The sequence below is a fragment of the Capra hircus genome, chromosome 8, assembly GCF_001704415.2.
Source record: "Capra hircus breed San Clemente chromosome 8, ASM170441v1, whole genome shotgun sequence".
NCBI lineage: Eukaryota > Metazoa > Chordata > Mammalia > Artiodactyla > Bovidae > Capra > Capra hircus.
In genome coordinates, this window is record NC_030815.1 from 37699569 (window position 1) to 37723971 (window position 24403).

Sequence of the window (24403 nt, forward strand, 5' to 3'; positions counted from 1 at the left end):
TATATTTTTGCGGTATTTTGTTTAAAGCGAATAATGAATTTTATTAAAGCATTTAAATTAACAGCCACATAAATAAAATACAATGTCTTGAAAATAACTCCAGTGCCATCCATTTAATTATGGGACTTGAAAGAGGCCACACCTGTGATATTAGCAAACAAGGTGGCTGGATGAGATAAAGGTTCTTCACAAAACACACACTATTTTAGGATCAACATAATCCCCTGAAGAGCACTGAAAGAGTTGTGTTCCATTCGTTGTCTCCCTTTTTTAACGGTCATTATAAAAGGAAAAATCTGCTATAGCAAACAAATCCTTTCTCACATCCTCTACAAGAATCTTCCTACACAAATAATTGTGCAGAGGAATATTGCAAAAACCACAAGTTGAATCTATGAATAAATAAAAGCCTAACAACAGTATTACCAAAATAGTCAAATAGCTCTGCATAAACTCCAATATTCTGTATTCTAAAAAGACTACTACTAACAATAAGCATTTTTTATATATAGCTTTCATACTTCAGAAGACGTTTTAAACTTGTTTGCCATAAACTGTTCTTTAAGCCTCTTACAGTTACTAGCCCTTACTAATGTTGCTTATTACTGATACAGAAAAACACTAACTTGCCCCAAGGGAAGAGCAGCTCTTTTTATATGGCTAAATGAAAACCTGAAAACTAAAACTACCCTCTGGAATTCAGCACTTGGAATACACAGCAGGCAGCACTTTTTCTGCCCTGCTGTCAGTGAGAGCCCTCCTTGGGTGAGAGCACCCCAGCATGCATCACATCTCTGTCTGTCTGTCTGTCTCTCCCCCACACACACAAAAACACATACACAGACACACCTACACACCCCCTCTAAAATTGGGCCAGGCTCAGATTAGGCACTTTCTCAATGAGGTGATTTACCAGCAACTGGATACTAAATTGGAACAGCAGCACCACCTAGTGGGCACTGGAGAGAGGCTCAGAGTTCCCTTGCCTCTGCTTCACTCAGGTCACTACTCTAGGTTTCAATCCCCAGCTGACCAGAGGTTCCAAGATGAGAACTCTGAGACAACAGGGAAAGTGCTCCATGCGTATTCAGAGACTCTCCAAATTACTGCTAGGCTCTGTGGCCTAATCGTATGTACCCACTGATGCAGATAAGGTAACCAGTGCCTTGTTTTAAAACTGCTTGTGGAAGAGATGTGCATGAGTTTAGCACCATGACTTTTAAAGGAGTTTTCCTTTTAAAAAAAAAAAACATAAAGGACAAGTCATTTCATATTGTCTGATCGAATCCTTCAGCCACAATAATTTTATGTCAGAAGCATAAAGAGTAAGTAAAATGTTGCTGCCTTTTTATTCATTTCATGAATATTTATTCAGTAACTACCATATGTATGCACATACACACACAAATACCACAAAATTTTAATCTATGATACTTGATTAGTAACCAAGGTTGTTCTCACTGTTATATTTAAAATGGATGACCAACAGGGACTTAATCCATAGCACATGGGACTCTGCTCTATGTTATGTGCTAGCCTGGATGGAAGGGAGATTTGGGAGAAAATGGATACATGTATGTTTATGGCTGAGCCCCTTCACTGTTCACCTGAAATGACCCAGATAACCCCAATGGTATGGTCGCTCACCTAGAGCCAGACATCCTGAAGTGTGAAGCCAAGTGGGCCTTAGGAAACATTACTACAAACAAAGCTAGTGGAGGTGATGGAATTCCAGCTGAGCTATTTCAAAGTGTAAAAGATGATGCTGTTAAAATTCTGCACTCAATATGCCAGCAAATTTAGAAAATTCAGCAGTGCCCACAGGACTGGAAAAGGTCAGTTTTGATTCCAATCCCAAAGAAAGGCAATGGCAAAGAGTGTTCAAACTACTGTACAATTGCTCTCATTTCATATGCTAGCAAGGCAATGCTCAACCTCCTTCCAGCTAGGCTTCAACAGTATATGAATTAAGAAACACCAGATGTACAAGCAAAATTTAGAAAAGGCAGAAGAACCAGAGATTAAATTACCAACATTCGTTGGATCGTAGAAAAAGCAAGGGGATTCTCGAAAAACATCTATTTCTGTTTCAATGACTATACTAAAGCCTTTGACTGTGTAGATCACAAAAAACTGTGGAAAATTCTTAAAGGAATGGGAATACCAGACCAGCTTACCAGTCTCCTAAGAAACCTGTATTAAGCAGCAACAGTTAGAACCAAACATGGAATAACAAACTTGTTCAAAATTGGGAAAGGGGTACATCAAGGCTGTATACTGTTACTCTGCTTGTTTAACTTCTACGCAGAATATATCATGTGAAATGCTGGGCTGGATGACTCATTTCCAAAGAGCCAACTCACTGGAAACGACCTTGATTCTGGGAAAGATTGCAAGTAGGAGAAGAGGAGGGTGACAAGAAGGTAAGGGGTGACAGGATAAGACTCAACGAACATGAGTTTAAGCAAACTCCGGGACATAGTGAAGGACAGGAAAGCCAGGCATGGTGTAGACCATGGGGTCACAAAGAGTTGGACATGACCTGGAGACTGAACAGCAATAACAATCACAACATTGTTAATTGGCTATAACCCAATTCAAAATAAAAAGTTTAAAGTTTGGGGGGGAAAAGCAATCAAGGTCGCTCATTTTCTGTAAGAACTGCTGCTGCAGTTCAGTCACTTCAGTTGTGTCCGACTCTGTGTAACCCCATAGACAGCAGCCCACCAGGCTCCTCTGTCCACGGGATTCCCTAGGCAAGAATACTGGAGTGGGTTGCCATTTCCTTCTTCGTCTATAAGAACAGGTAAAGTTAAAATACTAAACTGGATCATAAAATTAATAATCGTACAGTAGCAAATATACATATATGTTGCCAAATGTTATTGCATTATTCACAAGCCAAAAAACAAAAAACCTCTAGGGATGCTTTTTAAAAGCAACTCAGAATTTCTATTTTGCCAGACTGCCACTTACTTCTTTCAACAAAGATATTACCTTCCTGAAAATGACAAAAATTTTCTCATCATGTGTGTGCCTTCTCTGTGGACCAGGAGGTTCTCATATGGGGGTGATTTTACCTCCCAGGATATAGCTGGCATTGCTTACTTTCTTTCCAGTTTTGTTGAGAAGTAACTGACATACATCACCGTATAAGTTTAAGGCATAATGCATGATGGTTTGATTTACATATATTATGAATGAATACCACAGTATGTCTAGTTAACATCCATCTTCCCATACAGATACAACAAAAAGAAATTTAAGAAGGGAAAAAAATTATTCCTATGATGAGAACTCATGGGATTTACTCTCTTAGGAACTCTCCTACACAATACACAGCAGTCTCAGCTATCGTCATGATGTTGTCCATTACATCCACAGTAATTACTTACCTTATAACTAGAAGTTTACACCTTTTGGCTTCACCTGTTTGGTCAGGGATGCTGCGATCTATGATACACATGACAGCCATCTACAACAATTAATTTACCTAAAAGATCAACAGAGCCAAAGCCAAAAAAAGCCCAGTCTAGACTATGAGATGATAGAAGACAGGAATAAAGTCTTACTCAGAAATGTACCCCAAGTATTTGGTAAGGTCAGGTAATAACTGTTTGGTGAAATACACAGACACAAACATCTAATTCCTATCCCTACTCCCTCATCTGTGTGAATAAGAAAAGAAGATGAACAATTTAGCATCCAGAAAAGGGCTGGCTATAGCTCCAGAAAAAAAGGGAAACGGACACAAGCAGACACACATACATTCACTAAACAGACATAGTAAAATACTCCATCTAGACTTAGGTCAGCTGAGACGAAATACTACATGAAACTACTGCTCCTACTTCTGGCTGGATGTACACTTATTCGATTAATTAAACTTTAAAAGAATATGCAACATACACAGTCAAGGTGGCAACCTTTGCCATTTTTGGAGGCCATCATCAGATTTCAGATTTCTAGATACAGTTTCTTGGCTGGCACTGAAATGATCCATGCTGGCCCTCCCTGTTGTTCCATTAAAACCCCTCTGAGACTGGTATTGGTGAAAACAGATCACTAAGGACGATCTGTAGAGAAGAGTAGCCAGTACACAAGTCCTTCAAGGGAAGCATCAAGAGCAGTGACCACTTATTCCAAGGGGCCTTAATGTGATAATAGGAACCATCTTTTAGGAAAGAGACCCAAAGGGGGGTGTTAAATGCAGTGTTGGAATTTCTACAAATACATACTACTTATAAATAAAAAATTAAATGTAAGACATTTGTTATTATTTGTCACACTAAGCATTACGTTTTATAGTATGTAATGAACTCAACATTTTTCTTTATAACCTGCCTTACAATCCTAATTCTGGCAATTTTTTTGTTTATTTCTTTATTATTGGTACGTTGTTTTTCCTCCAATGAAAGATATTTTTTATAATTTTTAATGGACAAAACTAATGCCTTCTGTCCTAATCATAAAGACCCAAACAATATCCATAGATATAATATGTATCAATTGAATAATGAAAACAAGTTTATATAAGTAAAAAGCAATAGAAGAAAAGCAGTTTGCACATAAAATGTAATGTGATATAGGATTTATTGTATTTTTTCTTTTTTCTGTACCAATTTTCAACCTTTGGGGTGTTAAAATTTTTGCATTCAAACTGCACTTATAAACAAAGTATCAGCACAGTAAGACAAAAGAGAGGACAAAATTAAGGCTACATATGAGATTTCTTGAAATCAAGCAGAAACACAGCAGTTGGCACAGTCACTGAAGACACTACTTCTGCCTCTCTCTCATGGCAAGGTTAGTTTTTGTTTTTAAACTGGTGATCAAGATATAAGGTTGTAAACATTTTCCTTTCGAAGTTCATGAGCTGAACAACCTTACTCTCTTCTGACAGTCACCATCAACTTTGAAGGGCCATTTAAATGTCCCGGTTATTCCCATCTCATTCTCAAAACTTCCATTACCACACTCTGATCATGCTGGCAGATGATCTCATACCTGCCAACAGCAATCATCGGGCGTGGAAAGGGCCACATACTTTCTAGCTATGTGGAATTCTTAATGGAGCTATAGTGGAAAATAACAGGGTTCGCTGAAAGACAATAGAATAGAGTCTAAGCTCCTGAGACAGAAGTCCAGAGACAAAACACGCTGCTACACAGTGGTGGAGAGACTACTAACGACAAAGAGAAACGCTCAGGTGGAGAGGCACAGCTCAGCGTCGGAAACAGTGGGAAGACCCCAACCAGAAGTAACAGGGACTAAAGAAACTTCAAGGTATTAAGTCCACTTGTAAGACACGCTTCAGCATCTGAAAGTCATGCAATTTACCTGTAGGAAAAATTCTCATTAAATATGAAATATTAAGAGCCTGAACTAGTAATCTGTTGGCTCACAATTTAACAGAACTCCAAGACAACTTTAGTGTGGGGGACATTAAAGGCCTACCTTTCCATGAAAAAAGAGAAAAACAAAACAGAAACAATCTAACAAAGAGAAACAATGAGAAGATAACCAGCCAGAGAGTTGGGCAATTTAAATGAACTTTATCTGTTGGTGAGAAAATCCCTCGGGAATAATCAAATTTTCTCTGCAAGTCTCTTCTTGGTGAAGAGATGATAAAATCAAGTTAGACTCATTTTTTTAAGTCAAGGCCAACCAAAGACAGGCAAGAGACAGAAAGACTAAGCAATTCAAACAGAGATATTTGGATAATTTGGGTCAGTTACTAACAAACTTCATCGAAAGCCTTGAGATTGAAAAGTCACATTAATTCATGAAATGCAGTATTCCTTTGCCTCACTGAAGACATAATTCGTAGAAAGCTATATGCATACTTACAATACAACAGAAAAAGAATATGTACAGCTAAGTAATTTAGGCTAAAAGGATAAAAAATGTAGAATAATTCAATGAAGCTAAGAAAAAAGTATGTGCATGAATAGACATATTCAGAACTTGAAATTAACACTAATTTATGAGGAAAAAAAAAGTATTGGCACTCACCAATTTTAACCTCTGTAAAGGTATTCTGCCTACATCTATCTGTGTCCTTTCTGGGACATTAGTAAACCGGACTTCTGGGACTGCAACGGCGCACATGACATGGGCCCACCTACAGGAAACGAGACAGAAATGTAAACAAATGTTCCCTAAACTTAATATGGCCTGTACTTCACCAGGAGGTGACAATTCACATGCATGGGAAACACACAGACGAGAAAGCAAGCCCAGAGCACCTATGTCCATCACAAACAGACTCTCTGAATTTTAAAGCTATTGGATGATACCTGGATAGCTCCAGTGCCACACCTGCCCACCACGGTGACAAGAAGAACTAGGTGAAGACCAAAGAATTACTAACATTGTATTTATATGTTTCTACATGTGACCTGAAAAATACTGAGATGCATGTCTGCTATTTCACTTGACATGAATTATAGAAGTATTTAATATACTTAAGATAATTAATATGTGGCAAAAGATTAGTTCAATTAATAAAAGGTATGAAAATGAAATGAGTATACCACATAATCTTTTTACATAATTCTGATGTCATGAAGCAAACCAGAACAAACAGCAAAAATTCTCTAGAAGAATTAATACAGATTAAGTCTTTCATTGTTTCTTATTGCAATCCTACTATAATCAGAGGAACCAAGAGATAAGGGGAAATGAAATTTAACTTGTTCCCTTGTTTCCTGCTAAAACCCTTGTGCTCAGTTCAGTTCAGTTCAGTTGCTCAGTTATGTCCGACTCTTTGTAACCCCATGGACTAGCACACCAGGCTTCCCTGTCCATCACCAACTCGTGGAGGTTACTCAAAACCTTGTGTATCTCCTTTCAAATTCTGAATCACTCCAGAAAAATGACAACGTCCTCATTAACACTATTAAGCTTCTCATAAATCTTATGCCTCAAACAAACATAAAGACTCGAGTTTGAAGAGATTTTGAAAGAATTATCAAATTTGTCAGCTTATTTTTAAGTCAAAGCATGTTATTTCACTCAAATAACATAAAACTCCATCCTGCTTTTAAGACCACCAGGAGAGAGAATAAGCATTAATCCCAACAGGGCACTCTTTCATATCTAAATAAATGCTATAATTTATAGCAAACATTACTTCTTTTTGTCCTAGTCCAAGGGAAGGAAGAGAAATCCTTACTGCCTCCATCTTTGCAGGAACTGCCTAAATCATCTGGCAGTCTGCACCACTCATGGAACAGTCCCAGAACCAGTTTTTAGCATAGTGTCAATCACATTAACTAAGACTAAGAGATGAACATCCAAAATTGAGCAAACAGTCTCTTAGACTAAACTTTACCAACATAGAAATGATGAATGCTTTTATTCTCCCTTATAATCAGTCAGAAACATGTCTGCATGCACATGATTACGTGACATTACATTACTCCAGGAGTCTCAACTCCAGTGTCCATGGGGCCAGGCAGGATGAAACCAAATAAACATATACTGGTAAAGCATGGTAACCTAGAGAAGTTCTACTCTCTTTAGGCCAAGTTCTCATCCTAACTGGTTACTGTCATATAAAGATGCACAATCATTTATCCAGTAAAGATGAAAATCTGGATTTTTATATAACTCTCAACTTTTAAAATCTGAATTAAATTCATAAAATGGTGTCAAATAAAACATATCTTGGGGCTGGATGTGGCTCCCAAGTGCCATAATACAACCTATACCTAAATCATTTCTAAGTTTCTAATTTATAGGAACCTATAATTTGCTTTGGCCCCATCTTAAATGATTAAACTGGGTCATAAAGATAAAATTCATGCAAAAATACATTTCAGCTGCTACCATAGAAACATTACCCATCTTTTTTGTTCACTTATGAGTCTCTTCATATTTTCCAACTGTCCCCTTTAAACTGTAAAATCGATCTTTTCTCCCTGTGTTTCTATTTTAGAATATATACTTTCTTGTTAATTTACTGGTGTTAAAAGTAAATGGTTTTGTTCTAATACTATGATTATAATTGATTTTATTTATCTGAAGATAACAGATTTCACTATTTTCAGGCATATTCTACTTTTATTACAACAACAGCATTCATCAAATTAAAAACAAGAATTCCAATGGCACGAGAATACGGGCTGTCTTCAAGCTCTGTTAGTGAAAGAGGGGTTACTCCTTATGATGTCAAACACAGAACAGACGCAGACTGAGAACACCTTTCCCCAGCAGAGGTGAATGTGCTGTCAGTAATGGTTTCTGGAAACCTATACAAAATCTCTACCTTATACCTGAACAGCAAGAGCTGTGGAAGAGGGTGGGAGGCATGTTCAAGGAGAAGGGGACATATGTATACTTATGGTTGACTTATGCTGATTTATGGCAGAAAGCAACACAACATTGTAAAGCAATTATCCTCCAATTAAAAATTATTTTAAAAAAGATCAAATATATTAACTTATTAATAAAAACAAAGCTGTGGAACAAATGTGTACAACAATGAGAAGCAAAGCACACTATAAACCAAGAAGTTCAACACTCAACAGAGGAGAAGGAAATGATGAAATTCCACACAGTTAACGCACTACTTACTTATTGTTCTTAGTTTCCTTAAGAGCACCCCCTCTCAAATTGCAGAGACAGCACTCCTGGGGCAGAAACAAATGTCACACAATTATTACAGTCATGTAATAAAAGTCAGCACTATTTATCTAAATATCCCCATACAGTCTATTTTTTTATTTTAAATTAAAACTATCAGGAACTTCATGAAGGACTATCTCTTAACAGTTCAAGAGAGATGGGAAGGTGAGAGACACCCAAAAGTGTTCTGGGTGTGTGCATCTCCTGGAGGGAACTGTCATTATCCTTGTATCAAGAACACCACTGCTGGGGGAACCTGTGTCGCAGAAACTGGTGTGTGGAGAGGTAGGGACTAGAATTCCACAACAGAGGCACACACATACAACTCGGTTCCCTTGAGTTCTAGGAATCCATTCCTGTATACAGGATGGCTGAAAACAGAGTAATGGCAGGCTTTGTTCTAATACAGGGATAAGCAGGAAGCTCTTTACAAGAACACTCTTCACAAAAGTATCACTTGGGTCTTTCTATGGGCAAATAGTGTTGGAAAAATTATTCTGATAAATGCTGGCTTTCCAGAAAAACAGAAAACAGTGCCATAAAATGTATTCCTTTATCTTCCCCACATTGACTATATTTTTGGCACTTTAAAAAGTAACTGCATTTATGTATTTATTTTGGGCTGCACTGGGTCTTTACTGTGGCGAGCTAGGGCTACTCTCTAGTTGTGGTGCAGGGGCTTCTCACTGCTGTGGCTTCTCTCGTTGTGGAAGACGGGTCTAGGCCATGCTGGCCTCAGTGGGCTCAGTAGTCGCAGCTACTGGGCTCTAGCACACAGGCTCAACAGGCGTGGCACATGCGCTTAATTGCTCTGTGTCCTGTGGGATCTTCCTAGACCGGCTATCGAACCCGAGTCATCTGAATTGGGAGGTGGACTCTTTGCCACTGAGCTACCAGGGAAAGCCCTCTATTTTTGGCATTTTTATGTGTCTTAGATTGGCATATACTTTTCACTCCAAGATGACCCCCTTTACATAATAAAGATATACTTATCACTTCTCATTATAATTTTATGAAAAACTCCATAAGAAAACATGGCCAAAGAGTAATGCAATGACTTCTGTTGGCCTAGAATTTTTAACTAAGTAACTAAGCAACTTTTTTTATTTTCAACCTCAAGCTGGTACTCCCAGTTTACTGCACTAGTACCCTTTTTTCAATAGTTACAGGTTATTTGGTGGTTTTTTTTTTCCTTCAAGCTGCCTATATAAAATTTCTTTATCTATTCTCCCAGGTGATCTCCTTTAAATGATTTTGACAGCTTTGCCCAAGCCTGTGAAGATTAGATCCCTCTAACTTATCTAATAATAATGGGGTGTCAAACTCTGCAGAATTTATTTTTCTGAGAATAACACCAAAACTACTGAGGAGGATCAACATATCTATAGAACTCTTAATAGGGAGCAAAAAAAAGAAAGAAAGAAAATACCAGAAATGTTCAATGGTTTTATTTGTCTGGGAAGTCTCTACACATTGATTTGAAATTTCCCCGGTGATTATTAAAGGCTCACAGTAGCAAAAGGTCCACAGTAGCTGCCCTGTGGACATCCATTTGAATACATCACAAACCCAGCTCAAGAACTTAATGGAGAACATTCTTTAGTGCAAAGCCATATTCCAGGGGCCTTTCAAAGAACTGGTTTTGATGAAACACACAATGAAAGGAAAATTTCACACTCAAAATATTGAAAATGAAAAATAGAACAATTTGAATTATTCAATAACATCCAAATTATTCAGTAACTATTTCATAAAATGTTTTTGACTTTCAGTATTTTTCCAGTAATTTAACACACTTTCTACAGAGACAGAATGAAAATAAAACAAAACACAAGGTCAGATACTTTCATTCAATATAAAAAGATGTGAGTATGAAGTGGGAATGTGGGAAAGGAGAGCTGTAGACTGTGAGGAGTGCAGACACTGAGAGAATTAGTTGTCTGATTAATGAAATTAGTAGTGAGAAGCCTAAAGGGAAGAGGTGGCAGAGGTAAAAACAGCAAAGCAGCATGGAGGCTGCTCCATGCACCTGATTAGGATCACGAACAGGTCCATGTGCTGCAGAGAAGACTACAACAGGAAGAACATCCTGTAAAGTGGAACCTGCAGACGCAAGACGTTAAGTGGAGTTGAGAAGACCCTCACCTGCCACAACATGAAGCTTGTTCTTTCGATACCTCCCTCTCACAAAATCTAATGGACAATTCAAAGTCCTTGGTTCGCCTAACTGCTTGGCTGCATTCAACGTAACTGATTGTGCCTAAAACAGCTTCTTCCTGTGGTTTCTATAACCGGACAGTCTCCTCATTGTCCTCCATCTCAAGCTGATCCTTAGCTTTCTTTTACAGGCATCTTTTTCACACTCCTTAAACACTGTAATTTCTGTAGTAGGGCCTATTCACTCCTCTCTCCATACCTGTTTGCTGGGCATCTGATGCACTACCTTCATGCTCAGAAGGTCACTGACTCAAACATTTAACTTCTGTCATGTCTGACAATCCACAGTAATCTCAAACATATGTGCAAGACTGAACTCATGTCTTCCTCCCAAACCTGTACTCCTTCACCTTCCCAGCCATTCTAGCTCAGGTTAGAAAGTATAATCTTCCTCTCATCTGAGATTGAATCAATTGAATTCTGTAACTCCCACCTTCCATGAGTTTCCCTCTAAACTGAACACATCCTTGACAATTCAACGTAAATGCTGATTCCTCAAGGAGCGGTCTCCTAATCCCCTGCTCAGTTACTTCCGTCTTGTTACTCTTGTTAACTATTTGTTGAATTCCTTCTCCTGTCTTCACTAAACTGTTAGCTCAGTGAGTGCTGGCAGAAATTCCTTAGGTGACTCTTTATAACGACACCCAATAGAGAGAGCACCCTCCATAAGAATTTGTTAAATAAACAAGAAAATACGCCAAAATAGGCAGTGAAAATCCTGAAAATCATCAAAGCATCACAAAACTGCAAAGATTGTGTTCACATACTTGTGGGAGTACTAAGGAAAGAAAACTTCAGGCTCCAGTGACTTAACATGGAGTTAAGAAACAGTGATTCAACATAGAGTTATTTTTGCCATGATTTGCTTGAGTAGAAATCATATTTCTTAGTGAAGGACACAAAAAAAAATCTGTGGCCAAGTAAAGCTATTTTGATCTACATGATAACATGGTTTCTGTTTAATTCACTTAATTTGAAAAAAATAAGTAGGAAAGAATAAAATCATGTTCACTTATACCATTTTTCTTTTTTTGACTCACTATACCTCACGTAGGTCAAACAAGCTGGTCTGGTAGAACACAAAGATGTCAAACTGTCAAGTCATTCATTAGTAAATTAATTTGAACTAGGGCTTCACTGATACCTCAGTTGGTAAACAATACACTTGCAAAGCAGGAAACCCAGGTTCAATTCGTGGGTCTGCAAGATCCACTGCAGAAGCGACCTGGGTTGGGAAGATCCCCTGCAGAAGGGAAAGGGTACTCACTCCAGTATTCTGGCCTAGAGAATTCTATGGACTATACTCCATGGGGTTGCAAAGAGTTGGATACCACTGAGTGACTTTCACTTTCACTTCGTTTACTACTATTTATTCAGCAAGTGGAGGTGATGGAATTCCAGTTGAGCTATTTCAAATACCGGAAGATGATGCTGTGAAAGTGCTGCACTCAATATGCCAGCAAATTTGGAAAACTCAGCAGTGGCCACAGGACTGGAAAAGGTCAGTTTTCATTCCAGTCCCAAAGAAAGGCAATGTCAAAGAATGCTCAAACTACCGCACAATTGCACTCATCTCACACGCTATTAAAGTAATGCTCAAAATTCTCCAAGCCAAGCTTCAGCAATACATGAACTGTGAACTTCCAGATGTTCAAGCTGGTTTTAGAAAAGGCAGAGGAACCAGAGATCAAATTGCCAACATCCACCAGATCATGGAAAAAGCAAGAGAGTTCCAGAAAAACATCTATTTCTGCTTTATTGACTATGCCAAAGCCTTTGACTGTGTGGATCAGAATAAATTGGAGAATTCTTTAAAAGATGAGAATACCAGACCACCTGACCTGTCTCTTGAGAAACCTATATGCAGGTCAGGAAGCACCAGTCAGAACTGGACTTGGAACAACAGACTGGTTCCAAATAGGAAAAGGAGTACATAAAAGCTGTATATTGTCACCCTGCTTATTTAACTTATATGCAGAGTACATCATGAGAAACGCCGGATTGGAAGAAACACAAGCTGGAATCAAGATTGCCGGGAGAAATATCAATAACCTCAGTTATGCAGATGACACCACCCTTATGGCAGAAAGTGAAGAGGAACTAAAAAGCCTCTTGATGAAAGTGAAAGAGGAGAGTGAAAAAGTTGGCTTAAAGCTCAACATTCAGAAAATGAAGATCATGGCATCAGGTCCCATCACTTCATGGGAAATAGATGGAGAAACAGTGGAAACAGTGTCAGACTTTATTTTTGGGGGGCTCCAAAATCACTGCAGATGGTGACTGCAGCCATGAAATTAAAAGACGCTTACTCCTTGGAAGGAAAGTTATGACCAACCTAGATAGCATATTCAAAAGCAGAGACATTATTTTGCCAAAAAAGTTCCCTCTAGTCAAGGCTGTGGTTTTTCCTGTGGTCATGTATGGATGTGAGAGTTGGACTGTGAAGAAAGCTGAGTGCCGAAAAATGGATGCTTTTGAACTGTGGTGTTGGAGAAGGCTCTTGAGAGTCCCTTGGACTGCAAGGAGATCCAGCCAGTCCATTCTGAAGGAGATCAGCCCTGGGATTTCTTTGGAAGGAATGATGCTAAAGCTGAAACTCCAATACTTTGGCCACCTCATGCGAAGAGCTGACTCATTGGAAGACTCTGATGCTAGGAGGGATTGGGGGCAGGAGGAGAAGGGGACGACAGAGGATGAGATGGCTGGATGGCATCACTGACTCGATGGACGTGAGTCTGAGTGAACTCCGGGAGTTGGTGATGGACAGGAAGGCCTGGTGTGCTGAGATTCATGGGGTTGCAAAGAGTCGAACACGACTGAGCAACTCAACTGAAGTGAACTGATTCTTCCGGTTTCTGCCAAAATATAATTTCCTCCAGGAAGCCTTCCTTGCTTCTCCTCCAAGAGCAGCCTTTGCCTATGTTAATAGCTCAGTAGAAGACACTATCAGGTCAATTTTTAACCTTTTCTTTGTTAAATAATACTTTATTGTCAGAAAAGAAAACTGGTCAGTCTAAAATTAAATAGGTTAACTGTTGCCTGAAAAGCAGCTCGAGTTTTCTTAAGAATCTATACAATGTCTGATATACAGAAAGGTTGGCACTGACCAAATATACTAATTGTATTAAGTATTGAACATCTTCAAATGAAGTGAAAGAATTGAATGAGGAAGTAGGAAGTGATAGTGTCCATTATGACATTAAGTCAGTGAATTGGTTATCAATAATGAAAGGCTTCCATTAAAAGAATGGAGACGATATTAAAGGCCTGATTCATTTCAAAAAACATGCCAGAAACCATGTACTTTCAGTTCAGTTCAGTTATTCAGTCGTGTCTGACTCTGCGACCTCATGAATCGCAGCACGCCAGGCCTCCCTGTCCATCACCAACTCCCAGAGTTTACTCAAACTCATGTCCATCGAGTTGGTGATGCCATCCAGCCATCTCATCCTCTGTCGTCCCCTTCTCCTCCTGCCCCCAATCCCTCCCAGCATCAGAGTCTTTTCCAATGAGTCAACTCTTCGCATGAGGTGGCCAAAGTACTGCAGTTTCAGCTTCAGCATCATTCCTTCCAAAGAAATTCCAGGGCTGATCTCCTTTAGGATGCACTGGTTGGATCTCCTTGCAGTCCAAGGGACTCTCAAGAGCCTTCTCCAACACCACAGTTCAAAAGCATCAATTCTTCAGTGCTCAGTCTTCTTCATAGTCCAACTCTCACATCCATACATGACCACAGGAAAAACCAGCCTTGACTAGACAGGACTTTGTTGGCAAAATAATGTCTCTGCTTTTGAATATGCTATCTAGGTTGGTCATAACTTTCCTTCCAAGGAGTAAGCGTCTTTTAAGTTCATGGCTTCAATCACCATCTGCAGTAATTTTGGAGCCCCCCAAAATAAAGTCTGACACTGTTTCCACTGTTTCCCCATCTATTTCCCATGAAGTGATGGGACCTGATGCCATGATCTTCGTTTTCTGAATGTTGAGCTTTAAGCCAACTTTTTCACTCTCCTCTTTCACTTTCATCAAGAGGCTTTTTAGTTCCTCTTCACTTTCTGCCATAAGGGTGGTGTCATCTGCATATCTGAGGTTATTGATATTTCTCCCGGCAGTCTTGATTCCAGCTTGTGCTTTTTCCAATCCTGCGTTTCTCATGATGTACTCTGCATATAAGTTAAATAAGCAGGGTGACAATATACAGCCTTGATGTACTCCTTTTCCTATTTGGAACCAGTCTGTTGTTTCATGTCGAGTTCTAACTGTTGCTTCCTGACCTGCATATAGGTTTCTCAAGAGATAGGTCAGATGGTCTGGTATTCTCATCTCTTAAAGAATTCTCCACAGTTTATTGTGATCTACACAGTCAAAGGCTTTGGCATAGTCAATAAAGCAGAAATAGATGTTTTTCTGGAACTCTCTTGCTTTTTCCATGATCTGGTGGATGTTGGCAATTTGATCTCTGGTTCCTCTGCCTTTTCTAAAACCAGCTTGAACATCTGGAAGTTCACGGTTCGTGTATTGCTGAAGCCTGGCTTGGAGAATTTTGAGCATTACTTTACCAGTGTGTGTAATGAGTGCAATTGTGCGGTAGTTTGAGCATTCTTTGGCACTGCCTTTCTTTGGGACTGGAATGAATACTGACCTTTTCCAGTCCTGTGGCCACTGCTGAGTTTTCCAAATTTGCTGGCATATTGAGTGCAGCGCTTTGACAGCATCATCTTTCAGGACTTGAAATAGCTCAGCTGGAATTCCATCACTTCCACTAGCTTTGTTCATAGTGATGCTTTCTAAGGTCCACTTGACTTCACATTCCAGGACGTCTGGCTCTAGGTGAGTCATCACACCATTGTGATTATCTTGGTTGTGAAGATCTTCTTTCTATAGTTCTTCTGTGTATTCTTGCCACCTCTTCTTTTTATCTTCTGCTTCTGTTACGTCCATACCATTTCTGTCCTTTATCGAGCCCATCTTTGCATGAAATGTTCCCTTGGTATCTCTAATTTTCTTGAAGAGATCTCTAGTCTTTCCCATTCTATTGCTTTCCTCTACTTCTTTGCACTGATCGCTGGGGAAGGCTTTCTTATCTCTTCTTGCTACTCTTTGGACTCTGTATTCAGATGCTTATATCTTTCCTTTTCTCCTTTGCTTTTCACTTCTCTTCTTTTCACAGCTATTTGTAAGGCCTCCCCAGACAGCCATTTTGCTTTTTTGCATTTCTTTTCCATGGGGATAGTGTTGATCACTGTCTCCTGTACGATGTCACGGACCTCTGTCCATAGTTCATCAGGCACTCTATCAGATCTAATCTCTTAAATCTATTTCTCACTTCCAGTGTATAATCATAAGGGATTTGATTTAGATCATACCTGAGTGGTCTAGTGGTTTTCCCCACTTTATTCAATTTAAGTCTGAATTTGGCAATAAGGAGTTCATGATCTGAGCCACAGTCAGCTCCCGGTCTTGTTTTTGCTGACTCTACAGAGCTTCTCCATCTTTGGCTGCAAAGATGGAGAAGATAATCAATCTGCAAAGATCAGATAATCAATCTGATTTCGGTCTTGACCATCTGGTGATGTCCATGTGTATACATGTATTTTACTTCCCTTATTTAATAAGAACTTATTAAGTCACTAATTTCACAGGAAATTAAGAATCAAGAGACTGAATTACATACCTAATAATCATCCAGTCCAGGATGATTTACACTTTTCTGTAAATAACCAGATATTTACTAACTTGGGCTTTGTATAACTACAAAGTTATTGCAACTAAATTCTGCCACTACAGGACAATATGTAATCAAATGGGTGTGGCTGTATCCCAATTACAATGTTATTTACAAAAGTAGGCAGTGAGCTGGACTGAATCCACAGGTTTTATTTTCCAACCCCTAGTGTTAGTTACTCAAACGTGTGAGACTCTGCGACGCCTTGGATTGTAGACCACCAAGCTCCTCTATCCATGAAACTCCCCAGGGAAGAATACTGGTCTGGGTTGCCATTTTCTTCTCCAGGGGATCTTCCTTACCCAGAGATTGAACCCAGGTCTTCTGAATTGCAGTCAGGTTCTTCATCATCTGAGCCACCAGGGAAGCCCAACTAACAAAAACAGCAACTGAGTTTAATCTCAGGCTTTCTTGACCAAATGTCCACACTCTTTTTCTCCAGTATCTTCTGCCCTATGTACAAGGCAAGGCACAAGACATCAAAGTAGAGAGCCAAAATAAACAGGAGAACTGTGCCTGCTCTGGGAAGCTCCCAACTGAGAAGGGAGAAGACCTGTTTGTACTCAACAAAACTGAAGAAAATAGAAGCAAAGGGCATAACCAACTCCCCATTTCCTCACTTCTATAAATAAGATTTCATTTTACTAATCACCTCAAAAGAACTCATATCATAAAACACCGTTATCAAGCAGCATATATTACATAATGATCTGTGTTCCCATTTGTTTTACTAACATAGCTAATAATAAAACTTTTCATTGGTATGAGAATAAATTGGTAAATTTATCTCCACTTCACCTTCAAAAATGATACCATTTTACACAAAAGCAACATTTTAGTCTGTGCCATCAACCTTCAGGCTAAACAAATCCAATTTAACTGAGAGGAAGAATAAACTAGAGAGGCAGCCACAGCCTGGTGTTTAACAAAATGCAGATGGCCAAGGTTCAAATCATCGTTCTACCGTTTACTACTGGTATGACCTCTGGCTAGTTACTTACCGACTTCCTCTGCTTTAGATAATTCACCTATAAAAGAGGAAAAAATACTACTTCCCGAGATGAGTTAATAAATGTAACGCATTTCATAAACACACAACAGCAGTGGTCAACTATGTGAAAGGTTAATTGTGGTTCCAGGCTACTTAAATATAACATTGCCAGTAGATGATCTAGGTATAGCAATTTAGCAGGAAATGAAATATGTATCTGTCATTAATAATTCTCTTGCGATACAAAATGCAAGAAGAAGAACTGGAGAGAAAAGAAAACTCTCCATAACCCCAAATCCAGGCAGCTGCTCTAAACCAAAGAGAAATTTCCCAAAATTTTAAACGATGCCAACCCAGCTGTGGACGCCAGACAAATGCTAGAGTCCTTACAGTGCCCAGAATACAGACATTGTTGAAAGCAAGGTCCTGATCCCACCCTCCAAACACCTGACATCAGAGTGGACTGAATCAAACAAAAGCTAGAATACAGCTCAGACCCTACTCAGGTACAATCAGGTTGACTTCACCTCTACTTTAAAAATCTGACAAAGGAGCACCCTCTTTCTGGAAATAATATTAACTTCATTCGCTACAGACAAAATCTTCACCACACAATCAAAAAGAGTACAAAGTATACTAAAAGCAAGAAAATATAACATGACCAAGAAAGTAATCAATAAAATTAGAAGCAAGACAAACAAGGTATTAGAATTATTGGATAAGGTTGAAAAAGAGTCCGACACAACTTAGCAACTAAACAGCAGCAACAAAGAGAAAATAACAACCTATTCAATTTACTTATAATTGGATTCCAAGAAGAGGGAAACAAGAATAGATGAAAAAATATATATACTTGTAGAGATAATCGAGAACTTTCCAAAGCTGATAAAAGACATCCACAGAATCAAGATGCCTAGAAAACTGCAAGCAGATGAAACATACCTAAATACTTAACAGTCAAAACTCTCAAAACCAAATATGAAGAACATATCTTAAAAGCAGAAGAAAAAAAAGACACATTCAGTACAGAAACATTGGCAGCAAATGGCAATGAAACAATATCCATAAAATATTCAAAGAAAAAAGCTGGCAAACTAGAATTCTATTTCCAGGGAAAATATCCTTTGAAAATAAAGATAAAAATAATCTTATAGAGACAAAAATCTAAGAGAATTTGTCTCCTAAGAATCCACACTATACAGCTGTTAAAAAAAAAAAAATCTTCCGAATGAAGGAAAATGACACCAGGCTGAACCAGACGTGGCAGGAAGGAATGAAGAACACCTAAAATGGGCTAATATAAAATAAATTTATTTACAGACTTATACTCAAAAACAGAAGTTGTAAAAGAAATTGTAGGCAAAAATATTGATGAATTTAGGATAAATGGCTTGTTAACATAACATTTAAAAAAACAAAAGGCAGGTAGAAGAGATAAATTTTGACTGTATCAAAGTTTTAAAATTCTAAAGGATAAAATACTAAATAAATTAACATAAAACAATTTTAAAATTTCCAATGTAAAACAAAGATTATTATCCAAAAAATAATTTTTAAAAATCTATACTTTTGAAAAACAGGCAAAAAATTCAAATAATCTTCATTGCCAATAAATATACAAAAGACACCCAATTTCAAGAATAAGGAAATGAAAAATGAAATAATGAGCATTAGCCTCAGGTTTTTAAATCAGGAAGTCTAGTTTTGGGGTTATGTGAGTTGTAACAGTGGCTTTGGACAATAATTTGGCATTATCAATCAAAATTTTAAATGAACGTAAATTATGACAAGCAAGCTACCTTCTTGGAATCTACCTTAGGTAAACATTTATATCTATGCAGAAGTAGGAATGTACAATGACTGCTATTTCATTTCTGTTCATAACAGAGAAAACAGTTACCTCTGGGAGGAGCTGGAATGGTCAGTTACTTAGATTTACTTGTAATGTCTGAATTTTTAAATTAGCTTCAGGTTTAAAATTTAAAAGTGATGAACAACATATGGCAAATCCAACAATAAGTTATTAAAAATTATACAATGTAACATCAAATGAAAACACTAAGACATTAAATAAACTGTGACACCATTTGGGTCTCTTAAGAACAACAAAATACAGTATTAGTTTATGCACAGAAAATATCTGAAAGGCTGAATGACAAAACAGTAGGAGTAGTTTTCTATTAACAATGAGATCTGAGACTTTGAGAGTGATGGGAATGGGAAACTTTCCTAACAATACTTACTTTTACATTAAAAAAAGAAACCCCCACAGACACACAAAGAAATTAAAACTTTTTCCATCAAATATGTGTAATTAAAAATTCTCTACTTTTTTTTACTTAAATGAATATTTTAAAAGGGCATCTATGATTTCTACTAGTCTTTTAGTGTACCCGAACTTCCTTCCAACCTAACCTGAAAAGATACTAAAATTGTTTAGCCTTGCAGAACAAAATAAATAAATACAACTCCACAGTGAATGCTCATTGCCAGCCCTGTTTTATCTAGTGTTTATGAGCATGGCTTTTGTAGGAACAATAACACCCATTGTAAAATGACTCATTATTATAAAGGTACAGATATATTGCTAGTCAACTAATGTTTCCTAAAACCAAACCAAAAAATGCTGAAATTTCTATTACAAAATGATTGCTCCAATAGTGGCTGCTCCTCCTGCCTCCCAAGTACAGCATTGAAAGAGCTATTCTGTGGTGTACCCCACCCCAGAGCAGTTAAAAGCTGGATGAAAGCGTGTAACTTTAGACCATATTCTGATATTGTACCTTTCCTGCTTAGAGCCTTTTCCCTCACCTAATACCATTCACAACATCCCCTTTTAGCAATACCAAGGTACTTTTAAATTTTGGTTTCATAAAAAAATCACCGCTGAGATGAACAGAGAGTATATCAATTTACAACATGGAGTGGTTTCTGTACAGCTCAGTTATTAAACCATGAAAAAGAGTGTTTACAATCAAAGTGCTGACACAACATTAACAACAATGGTGGGAAAGGCACTGTTAGAATATGACTATCACAGTCGTTCATTATTTGTCCTAGAGGGAAATCATGTTCCAATGGCTCTTCTATAAAACATCAGTTAAAGAAATGCCAATACAAACATTCTCAAGCTGCCTCGTAAGGAACTCTCATTTTAGCTGACATATCCGTAAGTGACACCAAAGCCAATTTTCAGTGCTATAGAAAAATTACAAGATTGAAGTATCTCCCCACACCCTTATTTATCTGACATGCTCATAACAGAAGTGCACAACCATAAAATAGGGCTGTCTAAGCTGGGAAAACAAAGAGTAATTAATCACATTAACGGAAAACTAGCTTACAAAATGCTGATCAACAAAACATGGAAGAACCATTTCTGAAGATGGGGCTCATTTATCAGGCTTGGAGAGAGGCTGGAATCCATGTTAGGACAGGGCTGGCATGAATTCTGAGTGACTAGGAAATTGAATGAATGAAATGAATGAATGAAAAACTTTCTTGCAGTAATCTTCTGAAAGGAAATTTCACAGGCTCCAATGAATTTTATACAAGTGAGTTCCTTAACTTAGATGCTCACACCTAATTTGTATTACAAGTGAAAACATAATCAACAAATACTAGTTAATCACCATGTTATGTCCTAGACACTGGGCAAAAGCTATGAAAGATACACTCTGGCTGGAAGAGCAGACACACTAAATCAGCAGATTATTTATATGGTAGAGGATGTTAAGCATCATGAGAGTGGGCCATGGAGTTCTCCAGGAAAAGGTGTTGGCAGCAGATGGCCTTTTCTAATGGCAAAGGTCGTCAGCAAGTAACAGGAAGAAAATCTGATAAAGCTACATGGTGCCCAGTCAGTCACTCATTCATATCTGATTCTGCGATCCCATGGACTGTAGCCTTCCAAGCTCCTCTGTCCATGGAATTTTCCAGGCAAAAATAGTGAAGCAGGTTGTCATTTCCTCCTCCAGGGGATCTTTCTGACTCAGGCATTGAACCTGTGTCTCTTCCATCTTCTGCACTGGTAGGTGAATTCTTTACCATTGCACCACCTAGGAAGCCCTTCATAAAGCTTCGTAGGCCCTTTAAAAGGTGATAGCTTGAAGCCACTGGACAGTCTGAGTACACCAAGGACATAACCTGACTTACATGTTAACTGTTAAATGTTAACTTACATGTTAAATCCCAATTGCTGTGTTGACAGCAGACAATAGTGATTCAAGGGTAGAGGTGAGAAGAGAAGCTAGCAGATTTCCACCATACCCAGGGAAAAGTTAATGAGTAGATTAAGTCTGCATTATGTCAGCTGAGGTGACCAAGAAGTAGCCAGAAGTGGCCAGGATTCAAGATTCATTTTAAAAGTAGACATGAATGTATAGCAATACCAATACAGTATTGTAAAGTAAAATAAAGTAAAAATAAAAATTAAGATAAATAAATAAATAAAAATAAAAGTAGACATGATAGATTTACTGTCAAACAGATGTGGAGTATGAGAAAAAGAAAGCATCAAGTCCAACTCTGTCAAGTTTTTGGTCTCAGCAGCTAGAAGACCTGGAAACAAGAAAGGCTACAAAAGAAGATCTGGAATTCAGTTCAGGAAGGGTGAATTTGAGCTGATGGACATATGACAGGCGATGCTGTCTAAAGCTGGCCACGTAGATGAGACTGAGCTGGACACAGGAATGCCCAAGCCACCAATGACTAGACGCTGTTTACAGCTATTAAAGCTATGAGGTGGGATGAGATGACTAGATGCATTAGCGTGGAAAAGAAACCCACATTTGGAATTCTGGGGAGTGAGGGGAAGTGACCAGTGAAGAGGAAAAGCAGGAGGGCAGGATCCTACAGGTCAACTGAAGACTGCTTCAAACAGGAAGCCGTGGTCAACAGAAGTGTCGAAGGAAACACAGGGCAAAATCTATGACTGAAATAAATTTAAGAAAGAAGTGGGGGAGAAGAATTGGAGAGAGTGAATAAAGATAAGCCTTTCAGGAGTTTTACTATAGTTACAGAGGCATGGAGAAACAGGGTGGAGCTTGTAGGAAGAAAGAGAGGGTTTTTTGGTTTGCTTGAAGATGGAAGAAATAACAGCTTGGGTGGATGATAATGAAAAACATCTGGAGAAGAGAGGTGGGTGAGAAAGGGATGAATTACTGGAATTATGATCCTGTGTATAAAAGAGAAGATGGTGTTAGAGAGAAGCAGAGATATTACAGCTATGAAGCTGGTTGAAACTTTAAGGTCTCTACTGCTGTCTTCCCATTTCTCTATGAATATGAAGAGACTTGATGAGGTGAGGGTGAGGATGGGGAAAATATGAAGATATGAACCAGTCAGGCAAGAAAGGGGTAGAGAGAATGGATGATGAGAATGCAACATGAATTATCCACACCAGTGAAGACCTACCTCCAATTACAACTGGAAGCAAGAGCAATCTGCATATCGGGTGTTTCTCCACAGCCATTCAGCTATGGGGTACAGAGCAGGGTTGGGTTTACCAGGGTTGAGTTATACCAATGTAGAGTAACAAAGTCAGAGAGTGGCAAGGGAGCTGAGAGTATGTGTACAAAAACATAGCAGCTTACATGGAAGTAACGACAAGACGGGAGGGAGAGACTGTGAAAAGCTGGGAGCTTCACTGAATCACGGGTCACAGTGAGGTGAAAGGATTGCTAGAGGCCTGGAACCAGAGGGTGTGGGCTAGAGACACAGAAGGTAGTCAGAGAAAGCTGACACTGAAAATACAGCATGCCTAGTGGAATGCCGAACAGTTGAGAGTGTTTCAAAAGACTATGATACGTCCTCTAGTTCTCTATTACTGCAATAACAAATTACCGCAAATGCAGTGACTTCAAACAACACAAAGTTCAGTAGGTCAGAATTCCAAACTGGGTCTCACTGGGCTAAAATCAAGGTGTCAGCCAGGTCACTCCCTTCTGGAAGCTCTTGGGGAGAATCCACTTCTTTGCCTTCTCCAGCTTTAAGGAGAGCCTGTGTGCCTAGTCCTTGGCCCTCCTCTACCTCCAAAGCCAGCCAGAACAGGCCAAGCACTTCTCACAACACATCCCTCACTCTGCCCTTTTCTGTCCCCTTTTTCTTCACTTATAGGACCCTTCTGACTACACTGCATGCAACCAGGTAAACAGAATAATATCCCTATTATAAAGTCAGTTGGTCAGCAACCTTAATGCCATCCGCTACCATAATTCCCTTTTCATGCAGTGTAACATACAGGATCCAGGGATTAGGATGTGGACACGCTGGGAGGGGACAGGGACCTCACCACATTTTAACTATTAAAATGCAAGCATATAGCCATTTGTATGAAAGGACAATTATGGAAGAACAGGAAATCATAGTCTATGTTTCAAATTACATCTCTTCCACCCTTTTTCTTTCTGATGCCATTCCTTACTGCAGTGTAAAAATTACCTTGAAGTGTACAGAGCACTTATCTGATAGAAGACCAGGCACACAATGATTCAATGTTAGGAGGAAGTACTCCGATAATTTAAGACTGGCCAAAGTAATCTACATGGAACTTCACAGTATTTACCTAATAGTATTTCCAGGATCCTGAGCAAAGTACTTAAAATTATACAACACTTGGCTTTCAAGTAAAAATCCAGCTGGTTTATTCTTTCTTCCCACCATGACCTTCAGTAACAAACAGCAAAATACATGATTCCTTCATCCTGCCACTGGACTAGTTTTTGCCATTCATGAGAAATGCATGCAAGGCATTTTTCCCACTCCCTGCTTCCTGAGGATCTCTTTCCTCATTGCTAAGGAGATGCACCGGGCAGCCCAGGGACCTCGGGGCACGCACA

The 24403-nt window shown here is 38.7% G+C and overlaps 1 protein-coding gene across 2 annotated transcripts in view; it reads right to left on the reverse strand.

Annotated features, from left to right (window-relative positions):
* KDM4C (lysine demethylase 4C) overlaps positions 1-24403 on the reverse strand; it is a 400467-nt gene that overhangs the window by 116901 nt on the left and 259163 nt on the right. For both annotated transcript variants that reach the window (XM_018052007.1, XM_018052008.1), the window contains 2 exons: positions 8581-8636; positions 6016-6124 (listed from right to left, as the gene is read on the reverse strand). In XM_018052007.1, coding sequence (XP_017907496.1) covers positions 6016-6124; positions 8581-8636 — 165 coding nt within the window. The remainder of the gene's footprint in view (positions 1-6015; positions 6125-8580; positions 8637-24403) is intronic.